Genomic DNA, 19,894 nt, shown 5'->3' with positions numbered 1-19,894 from the left:
CCCATGTAGAAGTATCACTTGTCATAAATCATTTATAAACAATCCAACCTGAAAATAAGTCTATTATCTCCATTTGATTTTTTAAAAAATTCACCTTCCTGTTTAAAGCTAATTGATAATTTGCAACAGGCATCCAATAACAGTGGCCAAGTCTGAAAATACAGAATTGGGCGAAAGTTGACAAATCAGCATCATACCCGATGAAGGGCTTCTGCTCAAAACATCGAGTCTCCTGACTGGCTGTGCTTTTCCAGCACCACAATCTTTGACTAAAATTGACAAGGCTCAGGAATACAGATAGGGTCATTTTAACACAATTAATTTGCAGAATAATGAAATGGAGCAGATAAACTAAATTTACTTTGCCATATTTAGCAACAGCCACCCTCTACAGAATGGGGGAAGGGAATTCATTGGGGAGGGAATAAAACAACCTCTCGACTTCGATACATTTTGACACAGTATGATATCTGGCAGTATATTTTACGAGTTTCGATGTGAGGCAATGTGTATTGCAATGCATTTCTTTTCCATAAGGAGAGCGTTATCTGATACTGCTAGGCATGACAATAAATCAGTATTGCTTCACACTCCAGTAGTTCCACATTCAAGGACCTGGAAAGAAACAGTCTCAAGGACAGTGGACATGAAGAAAGTGACCAGACTGACAGCGAGCATGATGCGCATCGGGGCCTGTATTGCGACACAGCTATCAATGAAGTGCTAAATACAACTCTCAATTCCACTGGTTCTCAGGTACCTGATCAAGGTAAGACAATTAAAGCAATGTTGCCATGGTCTCTAAAGAATTGGTGGGTGCAGTACATTTCTTCTTTTGAAAACACTGATACCAGTCATGATGTATTTTGTTATTTGTTTATTTATACTTGATTAATTGAGAGGTACTTCTTGCTCAACATAACTTTGTTCAAATTAAATAATATATTTGCAGGAGATGTCCTTTGCACTATTTTAATTTGAATTCGCAGATAATTTAAATTAAGTAATTTAGCATTTCGACTAGAGGTGTAATTTCCTGGGCCAAAGTATGAAATATCTTCTTTAGATCAAAATAAAAATGTTTAATATGAATACTTTAAAGTTTAATATGAATACTTATAAAACAGATTAATAATTCATTTGGAATTGTTAAAATGATAAGTTTTACAAGATTTCCATTGCACTATTGTCCCATTATTCAAGGCTTTGTGTTTTCCCTTTGATCAAATGATTTGTCACCAAAATACACTTTTCATTTTGTCACTTTTCCATAGCTATTTCAATACTATTTGATAGTTTCTTTTATTCACTGAAACTGTACCTTTAATTATTTTTCATTTGTCCTTGAGATATGGGTGACACCCACAAGACTCCCATTTTATTGCCTGTCTCTTTTTGCCACTGAGAGTGGAATGGCCCTTCTCTAGAACTGCTGCAGTGTTTGTGGAGCTCATGCTCCCACAATAGAGTTAGAAAGGAACATCCAGGATATTGTTTCAGCAAATGGAAAGAACGATACGTGTCAAAGTCAGCATTGTGAGTGACTTGAACATAGAAATGTTGATATTCTCAAGACATGTTGCTTTTTTTCCCTGGGTGGAACAGGTCACAGAGAAGGGAAATGCTGGAGAAGTATCCTAATTTTTGTTAATATTTGAGAATTTGTAAGGTGATTGCTTTTAAGAGACCAACATGCACAAGAGTATTGCAGATAATTTAGCAGAGGTTACTTGGGAGGAAAGAAGTCAGAAGATTGTGATTCGCCTGATTTTTCTTGTTAAAATACAATATTAAGCAGACTGCAAGTTTTAGCCCTTGGATAATTTTTGTTTGAGCATTATCTGGTAAGTTAAATGAAAAAAGCTTGTTTTCCTTGCTATCTCAGTGAAAAAAGAGAAAACCTGTCAGATTTTGACATCTGCATCAATATGCTTCAAGTGTGTATCACTGTTCTCATTTAATTTATCAATAACCATATCTGTTTGAGTCCTGTAAAATCGGGCAGGCCGGATCTAAATGTGTCATTTCAGACATTAGATATCTAATACTTAAGGATGAATATCAAAGTCTTACAAATGATGTCAAGATTACTCGAATAATACCAAGAATAAGGAAATACCAGAGAAGCTGTTTTATTTTCCTGAGAACAGAGATGTTCAGGGAAGGTTTACAACAATGTCACCTAGTTTAAATGGTGCCATTAACATTGTCCTAATGTTTTTCTCAAGTGTGTAAATGGATTGGGAAAATAACCCTAAACCTGACCAAAGAGGGTAGATTTTAAGGATTGCTTTGAAAAGTGGAAAGGTAAACAGAGAAGGTTTCAGAGTAAAAGGTAAACAAAGAGGGTTTCAGAGTGAATTCTAGAGTTTAGGAACTAGGCAACTGAAGGCACAATCATCAGTATGGGAGAGCTTAAAATTGGGGATGTTCAAAAGACTCAAATTAGAGAAACATAGAAATTTCAGAGTGTTTTATAGTTAGAAGGGATTACAGAGATAGAAAAGATTGTGCCACTGGAGCAATTTGAAAAGAAGGCTGAAAATTTTAAAATGTAGGCATTGCTTAACCGGGAGTCAATAAAGTTCAAAGTATTATTTAGCAGACGGATGTCAGCGCCTTTGATATGTTTATCGAGGCTACAATGACAAAAGCTGACCTGCAGTGCTCTGGACGAATCCAGTCTTGAGGTAACAAAGGCATGGATGAGCGTTTCAGCAAAGGATGAACTGAGACGGGATGAGTGTGTGATGTTGTAGAAATTGAAGGTAGGCAGTCATGATAGTGGGACAGGAATGTGGTTAGAAGTTCAACTCAGACTGAAGTATGATTGTTGTGAAGAGTCTAAATCAGCCTCACATAGTTGACTTGGAGGGGGATGGAGTCAAAAGCAAAATATTGTGAATTTTGGAGGTCTGAAATAAAAGCAATAAGTGTTGAAGAAACTCAGTAGGCCTGGCAGCATCTGAAGAGAGAGAAATAAATTTTACAGTTGTAGTCTGATATTACTCTTCTTTGAAACTGACTTCACACCTTCCAAAGACAGTTATTGTGGAATTGAAACATTAATTGTTCAAAGCTCTCTCCACAGAGGCTGTTGGTTCAGCTGGGTTCCTCAAGCATTTTCTGTTCCTATTTAAAAAGGGTGGATTGATAGGAAGTGGAATTTTTCAGAATTCACAATTTTATGTGTTTTGACACAGTATTTAAAAATAAAATGTTACCACTAATGAATTTCATGGTGACCACAGGGTTAAGATTTAAGTCGGTTACCAAAAGGGGAGAGTAGATGCAGCAAATGTCATTTGGTGTACAAAGGAACCTCGATTATCCAAATGACACAGGCGGGCAGTATTTTGTTCGGATAATCAAATGTTTGGATAATCGAATGCCGAACTACACAGTTTAGCCAAGCATCAGCACCTATTTGGCTATCTTGCTAAATATTCCTAAATTTGGAGAATCAAATGCCGGATAATCAAGGTTCCTCTGTATACCAAACAATGGACCAACAGGGAATTATTCCATTAAAATTCCCATGGCAGATCTGCTGTTGTCCATTTGAAAATGTTAACATCAGGAAGTTACAAATAAGACAAATTCCTGCCTCTGTGCCTCATATATAATCAGGAGCAGCTCATGGATATCTTACTTAGTTGCAGTTTCCTTACTCTCAGCTCATCTGAGATCACAATGAACAGGTAGGTCAAGTCCAGACTCTCTTGCTGACATTGGCTTACCCCACAATACACATTGTATTGATTAAAACTGTCATTGAGACCCATTTATGAGAGATAAGAGAAGGTGGTTGGCTCAGTTGATTGGGTAGCTAGTGTGTGGATCGTATTAACAGCATGGAAGTTGGTCCCTGTTGCAATTGAGATAAGCTTGGGGATTTGCTCCCTATCTGCCTGTGATGATTCAACAAATGCTGATTCAATAAACAATTTTCAAAGACCTGCTTTGAAACAGTGAATTCAAGAAAGTAAGAAATAACTCATTTTATATGGTAAATATCTGAAAGTGATTGTCCATCTCCTTCAGCTGATCCACTACTACTTTCTTAGCAAGCTCACAGCTAGCAATAAACAAAAATACTATCCTCCAAAGTGGAATTTGAACTAAAAATCACATTTGCAGTGCTTTTGCACCATACGGACAAGCTGAAATTTCCATGATTGGTTCAGCCCATTTTCCAGACCAAAAGCAAAAAATATTCACTGGAAAACACACTGGAAAAAAATGCAATGATGAGAAATTGGAAATGTCCCAACTACTGTTGAGATACAATGAATATTTTCTGGATGAGCCCAGGTAACAAAACTTTGAGGTCATCAGCACAAGTCCTGCAGCAAGCATGATAGGCATTTCACACAAAATAGGGGAGATAAGAGATTTACGCTTATCTAAAATGCAATAGGTTAATTGAGTGAATCCATGTGAATACCCAGTTAACTGCAATTATTTCCACCTTGAATTTCCTATAACATGGAAGAAAGTTGAATCTCTCACAGGCAATAAGCAATAGCAGTAACAGCCGACAGTCACATAGGACCCTGAACTTAATAAAGCATTGCTCACATATGTAGAAGCAAAATTGAGAGTGAACCAAAAGAGGACACATTTAACTCAGATTACCAAAAGCTTTTTTTTGGAAAGCTCAGTTTTAACTTGCACCTGAAGGGGAGGAAGGAGTGACAGAAAGGTTTCAGAAGAGAATGCTGAAACTTAAGGCCTTAGGGCTAAGAAACTGAAAGCACTACCATTAATATATTTGGGCAGATGGGGTGAGGGATCTACAGGAGGTTAGACTGGGTGAAAAGCTGAGTTCTCAGAAACACCAGAAAGAGCTTGGAGCCGAGCCAGGCTTCCTCTTGTACTATTGATTCTGATAGTGATTTTTGTGGTTCAGATCTTGCTTCAGGCTGAACGGCCTTGGAATGAGTTCACGTTGAATCAAATATCTGCATCGAGGTTGCTTTGTACAAAGCTGATTAGCACTGCACTAACATAGAAGGGCATATTGTGTGTTGCACAAAATAAAAAAAACAAAACGTTTCTGAGGTTACCCAGTTTCTATGCATTACCAGTCAGAGCTAATGGGAACCTATGTACAGCCTGTGGCAGAGTTTTACCTGTCAGTATGTCGCTGACGACTATGGGTAATAACTCTCAGAAAGACGTGCTGAGACTGCACCAACCTAAATGTCTGACATTACTGTAGTATGTAGTATTTGGAACAAGTTGCTCACTTGAGACAAAAGTTAAAAAAAAGGCGTGTTTTCCATATCGGAACACAGCAATTTTCCTAATAGCTTTATAAATCTGTTTATTACACTTTTATGCCCATGAGTTTTTGGAGATGGGCAATTGAGTACGTTGTTAATTTGGGCGATGAACATTTTTCCTAAATGGGATCAGTGAAAAAGGACCACTTTGACCTTTGAACATAAGTGTCCTAGTTTAAGATTATTGACCCAAAAGCACTGAGATACATACAAGAAAGTCTTGAATGTGTTTCTATTTCTGAATAGTGCTGTATACACCCAAATAATACTTTATGTTATGGTTGTCTTTCTCTCCACAGATGCTACCAGACCTGCTGAGTTTCCCCAGCAGTTTGTTTTTGTTTCACATTTCCAGTGTTTTGTGGATTTATCCTAATGTTTTCAGTTGAAAGCCTAGATTTCAGTGTTTAAATTTCTCCTAGTTGTCTCTAAAGTAAGTACAATCAAACAAAATATAAAAACTACATTGGCATAGAATCTTAAAATATAGAAATACTGAGGCAGCACAGTGGCTCAGTAGTTAGCACTGCTGCCTCACAGCACTAGGGACCCTGGTTTGATTCCAGCCTCAGGTGACTGTGTGGAGTTTGCACAGTCTCCCCGTGTCTGTGGGTTTTCTCCAGGTAACCCAATGTCCTCCCATAGTCCAACGATATGAAGATTAGGTGGATTGGCCATTCTAAATTTCCCACTGTGTCCAGGGATATGTAGGGTAGGTGGATTAGCCGTGGGAAATGCAGGTTACAGGGATAGGGTAAGGGGTTGCGTCTGCATGGGATGCTGCTCGAAGGGTTGGTGTGGTCTCAATAGGTCAAAAGGCCTGCTTCCACACTATGATTCTAGGCCTTTTAAAGCTTATCATTCATTACAATGAATGTCTCCATCTTAACATTCAGCAAAACTTTAAACATAAAGTGTTTGTTTCCTCTAAACTATAAAACAGATTGTACTGGAGGACTTAGCACTGAGTAAAGAGGTTCTTCCTGATATTTATACTTAAATCTGTGTTTGAGTACTTTTCAACCATGTCCTCTGACATTACATTGAAATAATATTTTGGTTTTACCTCATCAACACCATTTAATATACATTTTTCAGACTCCTTCACCCTTCTCTTTCCAAAGCATAAACACCATATTTCCATCATCTTTCCTCAGATCTCATCTCCCTTAAAGTTGTTTTTCTGTGATGTGGTGTCTTTTGCAATACGTGTGGTCTGACTACTATCTCAAAATACTTCAGAGTAGCCTCTGTAACCTTGTCATGATCTAGTTACATGTTCCAGCACTGCATTCAGTTTTTTTTTTAAGTGGTTTTGCTACGTTTATCCATTTCTTAACCGACTGATATTAATGTTTGTTCATTAGTTTGGCTGTGCAGTCTAAGTGTTCCATAAACCCTTTTCTGCATCCTCTGTCTTGATTGTTAAATCAGTTTGAGCCTTGTCAGCAAATTTGGTTTTACTTGGTGTCAGGGAGTTGAGACTATGCTTTGGCTATGACTCAGTTGTAGCAGAATGAGTGAGTGAGTGGGAACAGAGCTTGATGACATAATTCAGCCATTTTAAAATCATATAATCTGTCTTCATACCTCCATAATTAATTACTGCATTCACATTTCTGCTCTGGGGAGCTTTATTCTCGACATTCTCAAAGAAAACTGAATTTTCTCCGACCAATTCAGTGGCACAAATTTAAGTTATTGCTGATGAGTTATTTCTCTAGCTTAATTCTTATAATTGCTCCTATTCATTTCCTTAGAATTGATTGCAGTCTAATGAGTATGTAATTGTTAGAGTCAGACTTTTCACCAACTCTCCCCAAATGTTGCTGCTGTTTGTATGCTTGATTTTTCCTGTGAAATTGTATCGATGCTCTGAACTTTTTCTGTAAAGCTGACCAAATTTCTTGACAGGTACAATGTTGGAAAACCAGTGTAACGTTCCATTTAGCATTTTCAGCTATACCCATTTCTAGGGATGTGTGTACATTCTGTGTTAAGCAGATATTGTCTAATGCATCTGAAATGGATCCCAGATAAACTGTCATATACACTATGTCTGATTAACTAATGCAATCTGACTGGCACTTTGTTCAATGTTATGTGTTTTATCTAGTTAATTACCAACAGTTTAAGGTGAATTATGTCGGAAAACATGGTCTAATGCGTAAATACATCTCAACGAATCCATTATTTATATATTTTATCTAAAGCACAAAATTTGGTCATTAACATTTTGCCCATCAACTCATATGAGAGTAGTTTTTCTGCAGTTTTGCATATGTAAAAGACCTCAGCTTCAGTTGAAAAAATGCACAAGCTAAATAAAATATATCCCAGACTGTTGAGTGAGGTAGGGCAGAAAGTAGCAGGGGCACTGAATGATTTTCAATTCCTCTCTGGCCACAGGAGAGATATCTGAGGACGAGAGGACAGCCAAAGTAGTACCGTTATTCAAGAAGGGACAAGGGATAAACCAGGAACCTACAGGCCAGTCAGTCCAATCTCAAAAGTGGGAAACTATTGGAACTAATTCTGAGGGACAGAATTAATCTATATTTGAAAAGGCAGGGATTAATCAAGAACAGTCAGCATGGTTTTCTTAAGGGGAGATCATGTCTGAACAACTTGATTGAATTTCTCAAAGAGGTGACCAAGTATGTAGGTGAGGGCAGTGCATTCAACATGGAGGTCACCAAGCCTTTTGGTAAGATACAAAATGGGAAACTCTTAGCGAAGATAAGAGCCAATAGGATCCAAGGAAATTTGGCCAATTGGAAACAGAATTGGCTCAGTGGCAGGATGAAGAGTGCGGTGGTCAAGGGGTGTTTCTAAAGCTGGAAGCCTGTGTCCATTGGAGTTACACGGTGATCAGTGTTGGGGTCCTTGCTGTTTGATTTGAATGTAAGAGGATTGATCAGTAAGTTCACTGAGGATATTAAAATTGGTGAGGCTGTAAATAGTAATAGAATCATAGAATCCCTATAGTGTGGAAAGCGGCCATTTGGCCCATCAAATCTGCACCAATCATCAGACAGCATCCCACCCAGACCCACCCCTTCCTACCCTATCCCCGTAACCCTGCATTTACTATGGCTAACCCATCTAGCCTGCACATCTCTGGACACGATGGGCAACTTAACATGGCCAGTTCACCTAACCCACTCATCTTTGTTGGACTGTGGGAGGAAACCAGAGCACCTGGCAGACGCCCTCACAGGCACGGGGAGAAAGTGCAAACTCCACACAGTCACCCATGGGTGAAATCAAACCCGGATCCCTGGTGCTGTGAGGCAGCAGTGCAAATCGCTAAGCCACCATGCTGCCTGTGAGTGGTTAACACTGCTGTCTCACAGCACCAGGGACCTGGGTTCAGTTCCAGCCTTGGGTGACTGTGTGAAGTTTGCATTGTTCTCCCCATATCTGTCAAGTGCTCTGGTTTCCTCCCAAAGATGCGCAAGTCAGGTGAATTGGTCATACTAAATTGTCTGTAATGACCAGGTTGTGCACCTAGGTGCATTAGCCATAATAAACAATGAAGAGGTTAGCTTTAGATTACAGGAGAATGTAAATGAACTGGTCAGGTGGGCTGATCAGCAGCAAATGAAATTCCATCCGAATAAGTGTGATGTGACAAACAAGGTAAGGGAATGCATGATGAACAGTAGGACTGTAGGGAGCACTGTGGATCAGAGGGACCTTGGTGTGCATGTTCTCTCGTCCCTTAAGGTAGTGGGACAGATGGATAAGGTGGTTAGCAAGGCATTTAGGATACCTGCCTTTATTGGCCAAGGTGTAGAGTTTAAGATCGGGGAGGTTATGCTGGAACTGTAAAATGGTGGTTAGGCCACAGCTTGTGTGCAGTTATGGAATCCACATCATAGGAGGGAGTTGATGCACTGGAGAAGGTACAGAGGAAATTAACCAGCGTGTTCCCTGGCTGCAGTTTTTTTTAATTTATGAAGAGAGATTGGAGAGACTAGTGTTGCTTTCCTTGGGAGCGGAGGAGACTGAGGCGGGGACATGATTGAGATGTATCAAATTATGAAGAGGAGAGACAAATAGGCGGGAAGGAACCTTTCTCCTTGATGGAAGGATCAATAACTGGAGCACATAGATTTAAGGTACAGGGCAGGAGGTTTGGAGGGGCCGCAAGGAAACAAATACTCACCCAGAAGATGATGGGAATCTGGAACTCACTGCCTGTAAGGGTGGTAAATGGCAGAAACCCTCATAACATTGAAGAGATATTTGGATGTACAGTTGTGATACCTAGGCATACACAACTGTGGGTCAAGTGCTGGAGAATGGAATTAGAATAATTAGGTAGCTGTTTTTGACTGGCACAGACAAGATAGGCAAAAGGGCATTTTTCTATGCTGTAGACCTCTGACTCTGTCATCCCTTCATTGACATGAGATTCAGAGCCATTGATAAAAGTGCCCAAGCTCAGAAAAGCTGCAGTAGGGAAAAATGTAGGATGAATGAAGACATGTCTGCTAGATCCAGATTGCTAGCCTTGGGTTGTTCACAGCATCTGCAGTTCTTTTGGTTTTTATTGGGTTGTTAACATGTGCTCTCTGCAGCTCTCAATATGGTTGAATGTTCAATCATTACCTAGCTCTATATATATATATCCAGGGAAATTTATTTGCCATGGATAAATTGCCTTTCCTAGCTTAGCACTTGATAACTTTTTGAGTGGTTCTTCCATTAGCTAATTGTCAGAGATGCCCACCCATCTCCAAGTATTTGTGATAACACATCAGAAAATTTTGCAATTTGAATGTTAGTCCAGAAGAAACAGCCAATAAATGAGTCACTGCTGCATTTTATGGTATCCTATGTATTTTTAAAAATATAAAGGACTTTAGATCTGAAATCTAAGATTCCATCGTACATCATATACTAGTTACTTTTTTTATGTACTTTAGGGTTTCTCATCCTTCAATCCTTTAATCAATTTAGCAAATATTTCCATTTACAATGAGCCTCCTTTGAATAACATTTGCAAGATAATTTGCTCGCCTTTTATTTACCATCAGCGGGTCAATGAACAGAGCAGTGCAGTGTTCACATTTACAGTAATCTTAAAATTAAGGATTGAATTACATTTATTATTTTGATGCATGAACAGTTCTATTTTCAGAGTTTGAAGATGGTGTATTATGATGGTAGCATGTTTTACTTTGATCAGCATAAAACATGTGGTCTTTCTACATTATCCAACAGAACAATTTTTTTTACACGATGACTGTTGTGTGTAACTAAGGTGACTCACCAGTTTAATAGCAATTTCCAGAGAACTGCTGATGATCAGACTAGCAACCAGCCAGTTCTAACACTTCTCAGTCAGTTCAGCAGCTTAGAATAGACAATAACCCTGATTGATGATGCATTTTGGACACTGCGTCGTCTCTTTGATCTGTCTGGAAGAGATTTCACAGGCAACTAGGTTCTTTTATAAAGGAACAATAGGCTGAATTTTCTGTGCCCTTGCCAGATGTAGTTAGGATGGGGTTTATAGGTCCTGCTGGTTAGCTCAACACCTTTTATTTGGCCATTTGGCCCATCAAGTCTGCCTCATGTACATAGAGAGCAATATCCCACTCCCACTCCCACAGAGAGGCCAAGCAACGTTCTTCAAGGAGTTCAGGGACATAGTTCCTTGAAAGTTGATCACAAGTAGATAGGGTGGTAAAAAAAGGTGTTTGGCACACTTGCTTTCATTGCTCAGATCATTGAGTACAGGAGTTGGGATGTCATGTTGAGGTTGTATAGAACATTGATTAGGTGACTGTCTACAGTTCTGGTCACCCTGCTTTAGGAAGGATTTTATTACATTGGAGAGGGTGCAGAAAAAATTTACCAGCATGCTACTGGGACTGGGGGTTTTGAGTTGTAGGGAGAGGCTGGATAGGCTCTTTTTTCACTAGAACACAGGAGGTTGAGAGGTGACCTTTTAGAGATTTATAACATTGTGAGGGTGATAGATAAGCTGAAGAGCAAAGGTCTTTTCCCTCAGGTAAGTAAGTTCAAAACTAACGGCCATAATTTTAAGGTTGAGAGGAGAGAGGTTTTAAAGTGACCTGAGCGGCAACCTTTTCACACAGAAGGTGGTTTGTATGTGGAATGAACTGCAAGAGGAAGTGTAGTTGCAGGTACTGTTACAAAATTTAAAAGACATTCAAACAGGTACATGAATAACAAGAGGGATTTGGCTCAGGCAACAGCCAATGGGACTAGTTTAGTTTGGGAAGCCTGGTCAGTATGGATGAGTTGGACCAAAGGGTCTGTATCCATGCTGTCTGACTCTCTGCGTTACAGAATCTGGCTCCTCAACCTGCTCTGTTATGTCCTGAACTCTAGGAACTCTCCTCGTCATAAAAACCCCAGGAGCTACCTTCTCAGGGCAATCAGGATCCACCTTGACTCTATTCCTACAATGTAAAAACAATGACTGCAGATGCTGAAAACCAAATACTGGATTAGTGGTGCTGGAAGAGCACAGCAGTTCAGGCAGCATCCAACGAGCAGCGAAATCGACGTTTTGGACAAAAGCCCTTACCTGCAGCACCCTGACTGACCACAGGCATTGCCAGGAGTGATAGAGCTGCCATCCCATTGAACTAGTAGGCAGGTCCTGAGGGTGAGACGTCCTCCTGAGTGATATGTGGAGGCCCCACTGTTAACACAGCCCATGGTGGTTCATGGTGACAGGGTGAGCTTGTATTCTCACTGTTTTTTCCATATCATGTTTCCAAATGGGTAAAAATCCTTATACAGCAAGAGTTAGTTTACTAGCAGCCTTTGAATAAAGGCTGCATCACTATTAGAGGCAATACTTGGCTTTCTTTGATTTTCCCAAAAAGATAGCTCTCTGGTTTCTGCACAGTGGAGTCCCAGATTTGATCTGCCTTTGTCAGATTAGCATACTGGTCCGAAGAGCAGACGAGGTGACCAAAGGAAAGGAATAATGCTGAGCAGAGGGGAAGAGGAATGTGGTGAAGATGCTCAGTGAGGAAGAGGTGTTTAAACAATGAATCATATGCCGTGTGTCTGTTTTAGAGAGTGAGAGTTAAATTTCAGATGCGAGAGCAGAGGTCATCTGAGAAAATTATACAGACTGGAGAAAAGAACCACGTTAAGACTGACTAGTTGAAGTACTTGTGTGAATAATGATAGTGGGGTTACTTAAATGGAAGCTCTTAGTCTCCTGTTAGCACAGGCAGTCTGATGTTCATACGATCAATAAAAATCGTTAGTGAACAAGAAAACACAGAGACAGCTTGAGGGGAAACCTTGATCAGACCTCTGCCTTCCTTTCATTGAACAAAAATATTTTTCTTCTTGTTCCATGGTTTATTTTGCAAAAGGTGAGATTGCAAGCAGGGGGATGTCATCATTTCCTGTACTATCCAGTCACAGTACCCAGTGCTGCAAAGGCTTGGGATCGCTGATGTTGCTGAGTGTATCAGAGTGACTTGTTTTGATTAATTGCCAAGAACAACATTTCATATGGCACAACATAGTGTAAAATTGGAATTTAACCATGCAAGCTCCATATAATCAGCATGGCTGATGTGAGATGTATTTGGAGGATTATAGTGATGTGGCACTGACAACTATTTTTTTCCAAAACAGCAGGAATGCTTCCAATCAGAAACGTAGGCTTGGGTCACGACTGTGTCAATAAAGTACCATTCCAAACATTCAAACCAGAAATGTGCACAACTTTACACAGTCTCTTCATGTTCCTTCCACAATTATATTGAAAATGTAAAATGCCACCAGCAAGCATGGATACCATGCACAGCTCAGCAACAGATGAAGCTGTTATTGGGGAAATCCAACAGTGCTGCTCTAAGAGAATCTTCTAACCAAGCAGGGAGGCTCTACACCATAGCCAGAACATGCATGCACCATTATTATTTGTTCAGACGAGCTCAATTGGAGAGTCACATTTAATGGCATTCCTCATGGTTGCCTCTGTTTGCTTTGTATAGAGGAATTAAGAACATAACAACGGATAGATTTGGAGTAGAAACAGGCCATTCCACCCCTTAAGACTGCTGCACCATTGATCAAGATCATGGCTGATCTGGCTGTAATGTCAACTCCACGTCCTTCCTCCCCCAATAACATGTCATCCCATTGCTCAACAAGAATTTATCTACCTCTCCCTTAAAAATGTTGAAGCACTCTGCTACCACCACCTTTTCAATATTGCAACTAGCGTCTGTTTTTAATCGGTGATCCTTAAATTTTAAAGAGTGACACACCCCAGTTCTAGATTCTCCCATAAGAGTGATGGACCTCATTTACTTGTCAAGGTCCCTAAGGATCTTAAATGTTTCAAACCAGTTACCTGTTACTGTTCTAAACTCTAGCATACAAACCTAGCCTGTCCTACATTTCCTTGTAAGAACGCCCTCCCTTTTCTGGTATTAGTTTTCCTACCCTTAGAACATAGATCATAGAACAGTACAGCACAGAACAGACCCTTCATCCCACGATGTTGTGCCGACCATTGATCCTCATGTATGCACCCTCAAACTTCTGTGACCATATGCATGTCCAGCAGTCTCTTAAATGTCCCCAATGACCTTGCTTCCACAACTGCTGTTGGCAACGCATTCCATGCTCTCACAACTCTCTGTGTAAAGAACCCGCCTCTTACATCCCCTCTATACTTTCCTCCAACCAGCTTAAAACTGTGACCCCTTGTGTTAGCCATTTCTGCCCTGGGAAATAGTCTCTGGCTATCGACTCTATCTATGCCTCTCATTATCTTGTATACCTCAATTAGGTCCCCTCTCCTCCTCCTTTTCTCCAATGAAAAATTCCAAACTCAGTCAACCTCTCTTCATAAGATAAGCCCTCCAGTTCAGGCAGCATCCTGGTAAACCTCCTCTGAACCCTCTCCAAAGCATCCACATCTTTCCTATAATAGGGCAACCAGAACTGGACGCAGTATTCCAAGTGCGATCTAACCAAAGTTTTATAGAGCTGCAACAAGATCTCACGCCTCTTAAACTCAATCCCCCTGTTAATGAAAGCCAAAACACCATATGCTTTCTTAACAACCCTGTCCACTTGGGTGGCCATTTTAAGGGATTTATGTACCTGCACACCAAGATCCCTCTGTTCCTCCACACTGCCAAGAATCCTATCCTTAATCCTGTACTCAGCTTTCAAATTGAACCTTCCAAAATGCATCACCTCGCATTTATCCAGGTTGAACTCCATCTGCCACCTCTCAGCCCATCGCTGCATCCTGTCAATGTCCCACTGCAGCCTATAACAGCCCTCTATACTGTCAACGACACCTCCAACCTTTGTGTTGTCTGCAAACTTGCTGACCCATCCTTCAATCCCCTCATCCAAGTCATTAATAAAAATTACAAACAGTAGATGCCCAAGGACAGAGCCCTGTGGAACACCACTCACCACAGATTCCAGGCAGAATATTTTCCTTCTACTACCACTCGCTGTCTTCTGTTGGCCAGCCAATTCTGTATCCAGACAGCTAAGTTCCCCTGTATCCCATTCCTCCTGACCTTCTGAATGAGCCTACCATGGGGAACCTTATCAAATGCCTTGCTGAAGTCGTATACACCACATCCACAGTTCGACCCTCATCAACGTTTCTAGTCACATTCTCAAAGAACTCGATAAGGTTTGTGAGGCATGACCTGCCCCTCACAAAGCCATGTTGACTGCATTTAATCAAGCCATGCTCTTCCAGATGATCATAAATCCTATCCCTCAGAATCCTTTCTAACACCTTGCAGACGTCAGACGTGCGATTTACTGAAATTGCTGGGGATTTCCCTATTTCCTTTCTTGAAGAGAGGAATTACATTTGCCTCTCTCCAGTCCTCAGGTACGACTCCAGTGGAGAGCGAGGATGCAAAGATCTTCGCAAGTGGCGAAGCAATTGCATTTCTTGTTTCCCAGAGCAGCCAAGGACAAATCTGGTCTGGCCTGGCGACTTGTCAATCTTAATGTTTGACAAAATTTTCAGCACATCAGTTTCCTCTATCTCTTACCATTCCAGCATGCACACCTGCTCTTCAAAGGTTTCATTCACTACAAAGTTCATTTCTTTCGCAAAGACAGAAGCAAAAAACTCATTTAGGGCTTCCCCTACCTCCTCAGACTCCACACACAAGTTCCCTATGCTATCCCTGATCGGCCCTACTCTTTCTTTGACCATTCTCTTATTCCTCACATAAGTGCCTTTGTGTTTTCCCTAATCCGTTCTGCCAAGCCTTTCTCGTACCCCCTCCTGGCTCTCCTCAGACCATTTTTGAGCTCCTTCCTCGCCTGCCTGTAATCCTCTAGAGCTGAGCTTGACCCTAGCCGCCTCCACCTAGTAAGCTACCTTCTTCCTTTTGATGAGAAGCTCCACCGCTCTCGTCATCCAAGGTTCCTTTATCTTACCCCTTCTTGCCTGTCTCAGAGGGACATATTTATTCATCACTCGCAACAACTGTTCCTTAAACAGTCTCCACACTTCTCTGCACTGTCTCCAATTTACATTCTTCGTTAAGGAGACCAATACTGTGCACAGCACTCGACATACAGTCTCAGTAGTGCCCTATGTAACTGAAGCATATCCTCCACTTTTGCATTCAAATCTCCTATAAATAATAATATTACATTAGATTTCTCAATTACTTGCAGTATCAGTGCACTAACCTTCTGCATATCATGTACAAGGACAAAACTCTGAAATTTCTCACCGTATGAATAATATACTTACATGTTTTTAATGCCAATTCCACATTTTCCCACATTGTACTCTACTTGCCAAATCTTTATCCACTCCCATAACCTATTTATCTTTTTTTAACCAACCTCCTTAGTTCCCTTTACAATGTACTTTCCTATCTATCTTTGTGTTGTCGTTAATTTGGAAACACTTGAGGTCCCAGCATCACTCCCTGTGGCATACTGTTAGTTACATCTTTCCAAGCTGAAAATGACCCACGTAAGCTTCCCCTGTGGTTCCTGTTAGCCTGCCAACCTTCTATCCATGCCAATATGCCACCCACTACACCATTAATTTTTTTATTTGCTACAATAACCTTTGATGTGGCACCTTTTAAACTGCCTTTCTGGAAATCTTCAGTGCATTCAATTCACTGGCTCCACTTTAACCAAATCACATATGACACCCCAATCTGGGATCGATTAAAGAACTCCAATAGATTGCTGAAATGTGACATCAATCCCCAAAACCATGTTGATTCTGCTGATCACCTTGAACTTCAACAAATGCCCTGCTATAGCTTCTTTAATAATGGGTTTTAATATTTTCCTGTTTTCTGCCTCCTTTTTTGAATTATGCAGTACGTCTGCTATCTTCCACTCTAATCAAACTGTCCCCAAACCAAGGGAGGTTTGGAAAATTAAAACAAATGCATCACTATCTCATTAGCACTTGCTTTAAGATTTCATTAAAAATTGTTCCATCACTGATGATTATTCATGGCAGGATTTTTCCTTCATTGTGGAAAATATTTTCTATATGCTCCCTATAAATATTAGTTTCAGTGTCTAGTGTCATCCGCATTATGCTGTGAGACATGACTGAACTTGGAGGCTCAGCTAGCCCTCGTTTTCTATAACCCATGGTGTCCTGAGTCTTTCTGCAAGAAGATATTCTCCTGTCTCCCTCCAGTACAGTTAAACAAGGAAAATGACTGATTTTATGCACTATTGCACAAAGCTGATTGACACTTGTCATGTTTTATGATTGTGAACCAACAGTCACAAGATTCTCATGCGCTGCAGTCTTTATCCCTAGAGCAGGACTTCATTAAAAATTGTTTCAGGCTAATGCGTATTTATGGCAAGCTGCTGTTTCATAATTACCACAGACTGGTGTAATGCTCAACATGTCGCAAACACTCCATCTTAATCCATTGTCAAGAAGTTGAAATTGTATAGCCCACCTAATTAAGTCACCCCAAAGCCAAATCATCTGCTCTGGTAGGCTCCTTAAAGTCTCCCCCTTCATATCAATGCAGATAAACCTAAACAATGCGGAAGAAACAGACTTTGTGATTATACAGCACTGTTCACAGCATCAGGAATTTGAGTAGCCAATTAAATATTTTTAAAATGATTGTCACTGTTATAAATTAGGAAATACTGCAGCTAATTGGCACCGACCCATTCCCATAAACAATGTGATAATGACCGGATAATCTATGTTGGTGATAGTCATTGAGAGACAAATACTTGTATCCTACTGGGGGAAAATCTCCTCTGTTTTTCAAAGCAGTGTCCATGGGATTCATCGTTGAACTTATCAGAGCTGGTTTATTGTTCCACTTCATAGATAGGAAGTCTGAGAGTGAACCTTTCCCTGAGTTTTGACCTGGAATCTGGTTCCCTGAACCTGCAAACTTCTGACTCAGTGACATGAGTGATGTCATTGAACTACAGCTAATACCGGCAGGTTGTGTTGGGCCTTCAAAATGTACAGGTAAATACACATTTGGACCAAACGCCAGATTCCAGTTTAAGCACAGAAGATTGTAGTGGTAAATTACTTCAAGACTTTGCATTTTTCCTCAACCTCTTCTGTCAAAATAAGGAGAATATTAAAGTATGACCTTTGACAGAGGGAATTTACTTCCTTTTAAGTGTAATCTTAAGGGTCTGTCACCTGCTGTACAACTGGCATGTGTTAGCTGAGAAACGTACTATGAAACTTTTAACAATCATTTGAAAATTTAATTTATTGAAGGCAGATGTGGATCTCTGTTTTACTCCTGGCTGCAGTCTTAATCAACTAAGTATTTAAGCTTCTCCACCTTTGCATCTCCCAATGTAATATACAACCCAAAATGTTGACATCATGTGCACTTTACAGCATTGGCAAGGTTTTGGCTGGCAATTCAATGTCATTCATGATGTGAATTTGTTCTCAAGTCCCATCCCCACCTCCTGACATCTCTACATGTCTGCAGTAGAACATGTGATCGGCTTTCTGAACTTCTGACAGACTGGCAAAGCATTCCAGTTGCATTGGGAAGCAGGACGTCAAAGCACATTTAACCTACAGCCTCCAGTTTGGTTTCATGGTGGGGTGATTTTGTTTTCTTTCAAATGGATCTTTCAGTTGGACATAGTGTCAGAAATCACTGGGATAATAATGATACATTTGTGGCACCCATCGTTATTTGTTTGTAAGCCAAGTGCAGTAATTTTGCACTGAATATTTCTTGCAATATAAATGGCAAGATGAAGCGTTCAATTAACCTCGGAAGTCATGCGAGGTACACCATTTCAGCAATTTTTGGCCCCCTCTTATTCTCCATGTTGGTGCTGTCAGAGGAAGTGTTTTTGATGTCATGGCTGCCCAACTTTTGACACATTAAAAAAAAATAGAAAATTGCTCAGTGGCTACAACATGCAGCTTTAAAACTCCATTTCTGCATCACGATAAATGTACAGCTCAGTTATAAATTACTATGCATTTTATCTGGATTATGATTGAATGAGGAATTCTATCAACTATGGAAAAAAAACAGCCAGTTTGCAAATCTTGTTTGCCACAGCCCATTTAATCACTTATCCAACCATCTGAAGAAAATAGCAAAGGGAAAAGTGAGTGTATTTGTATACCAGCATGATTAGACTTTTGAATTCCTTCACACTTGAGTCAAAAATCTGCAAGTTGCTGTTATTAGGTGGAATTTGACAATGGGTTATTTACGTTGCTGAACAATGCAAGATCTGTACTTTTGCATTTAAATGTTGCACTTGAAAAGGAAAACAGCATACTGAGCATTATCTCCAAAAAGTTGTTGATAGTTTAAGAATTTGGTAGGATAGATAGAGAAAACTGATTCCATCTGATGGATAACTTCAGAACAAAGGAGCATAACCTTAAAAATAGAGCTCGGGCACTCAGCAGAGAAGTCAATTCTTCAGGCAATTGGTAATAGAAAACTGGACCTACTGCCTCAAGAGACTGTTGAGGATAGGTCAGTTGAAAATATCAGAACGGAGGCTGACATTTTTTTGTTAATTAAGAACATGAACTGATGTTGAACCAAGGAGAGTAACTGGAGTTAAGCTACAGACCAGCCATAATTTTTTTTTAGGTATTCTTTCATTGGATGTGGGCATCTCAGGTAAGGCCAACAATTGTTCCCAATGCCCTTGGAAATTAAATAGCTGAAGAGTTTGAATGGCTTACAAACCTTCTCCTGTGGCTGGAAATGGAAGAAGGTGTTTTCAAATGATTCGCTTGCAACAAAATTGGCAAATGCATTCAGGCTGTTGGGATATGGGTTGACTGTAGCATGAGAAGAGGCTGCGTTTCTTAGACTGCAGTTAGCTGTCTTAGCTAGAGAGCAATGTAGAGAATCACATATTTACTTATATATTCAGTGCTGTGCCTGAAGAGAGATTGCTTGATGCAGGATGTCAAAAGTTGAAAATGTGTTCCATTTTCTACCAATGCCAGTATTGAGAAACACATGAATTTGTAAGTAAAATAAATAAGTTGCAGAATATATCTGAGGTTGCCTAAATTGATTCAATGTGTATGAATTTTTATTATTTTTGATTTGAGATAGAAT

At 40.1% G+C, this 19,894-nt stretch overlaps 1 protein-coding gene across 3 annotated transcripts in view; it reads left to right on the top strand.

The window, feature by feature from the left end:
- Nucleotides 1-19,894, top strand: part of pcdh19 (protocadherin 19) — a 254,469-nt gene that overhangs the window by 86,826 nt on the left and 147,749 nt on the right. For 2 of the 3 annotated variants that reach the window (XM_072594681.1, XM_072594679.1), the window contains exon 3: nucleotides 597-769. In XM_072594681.1, coding sequence (XP_072450782.1) covers nucleotides 597-769 — 173 coding nt within the window. The remainder of the gene's footprint in view (nucleotides 1-596; nucleotides 770-19,894) is intronic. The other variant, XM_072594680.1, reaches the window with a different exon arrangement.

The sequence above is a fragment of the Chiloscyllium punctatum genome, chromosome 25 (genome assembly GCF_047496795.1).
Source record: "Chiloscyllium punctatum isolate Juve2018m chromosome 25, sChiPun1.3, whole genome shotgun sequence".
NCBI classification, from domain to species: Eukaryota; Metazoa; Chordata; class Chondrichthyes; order Orectolobiformes; family Hemiscylliidae; genus Chiloscyllium; species Chiloscyllium punctatum.
Note: the sequence above shows the minus strand (reverse complement) of the source record. Positions and strands in the feature narration are given on the sequence as shown.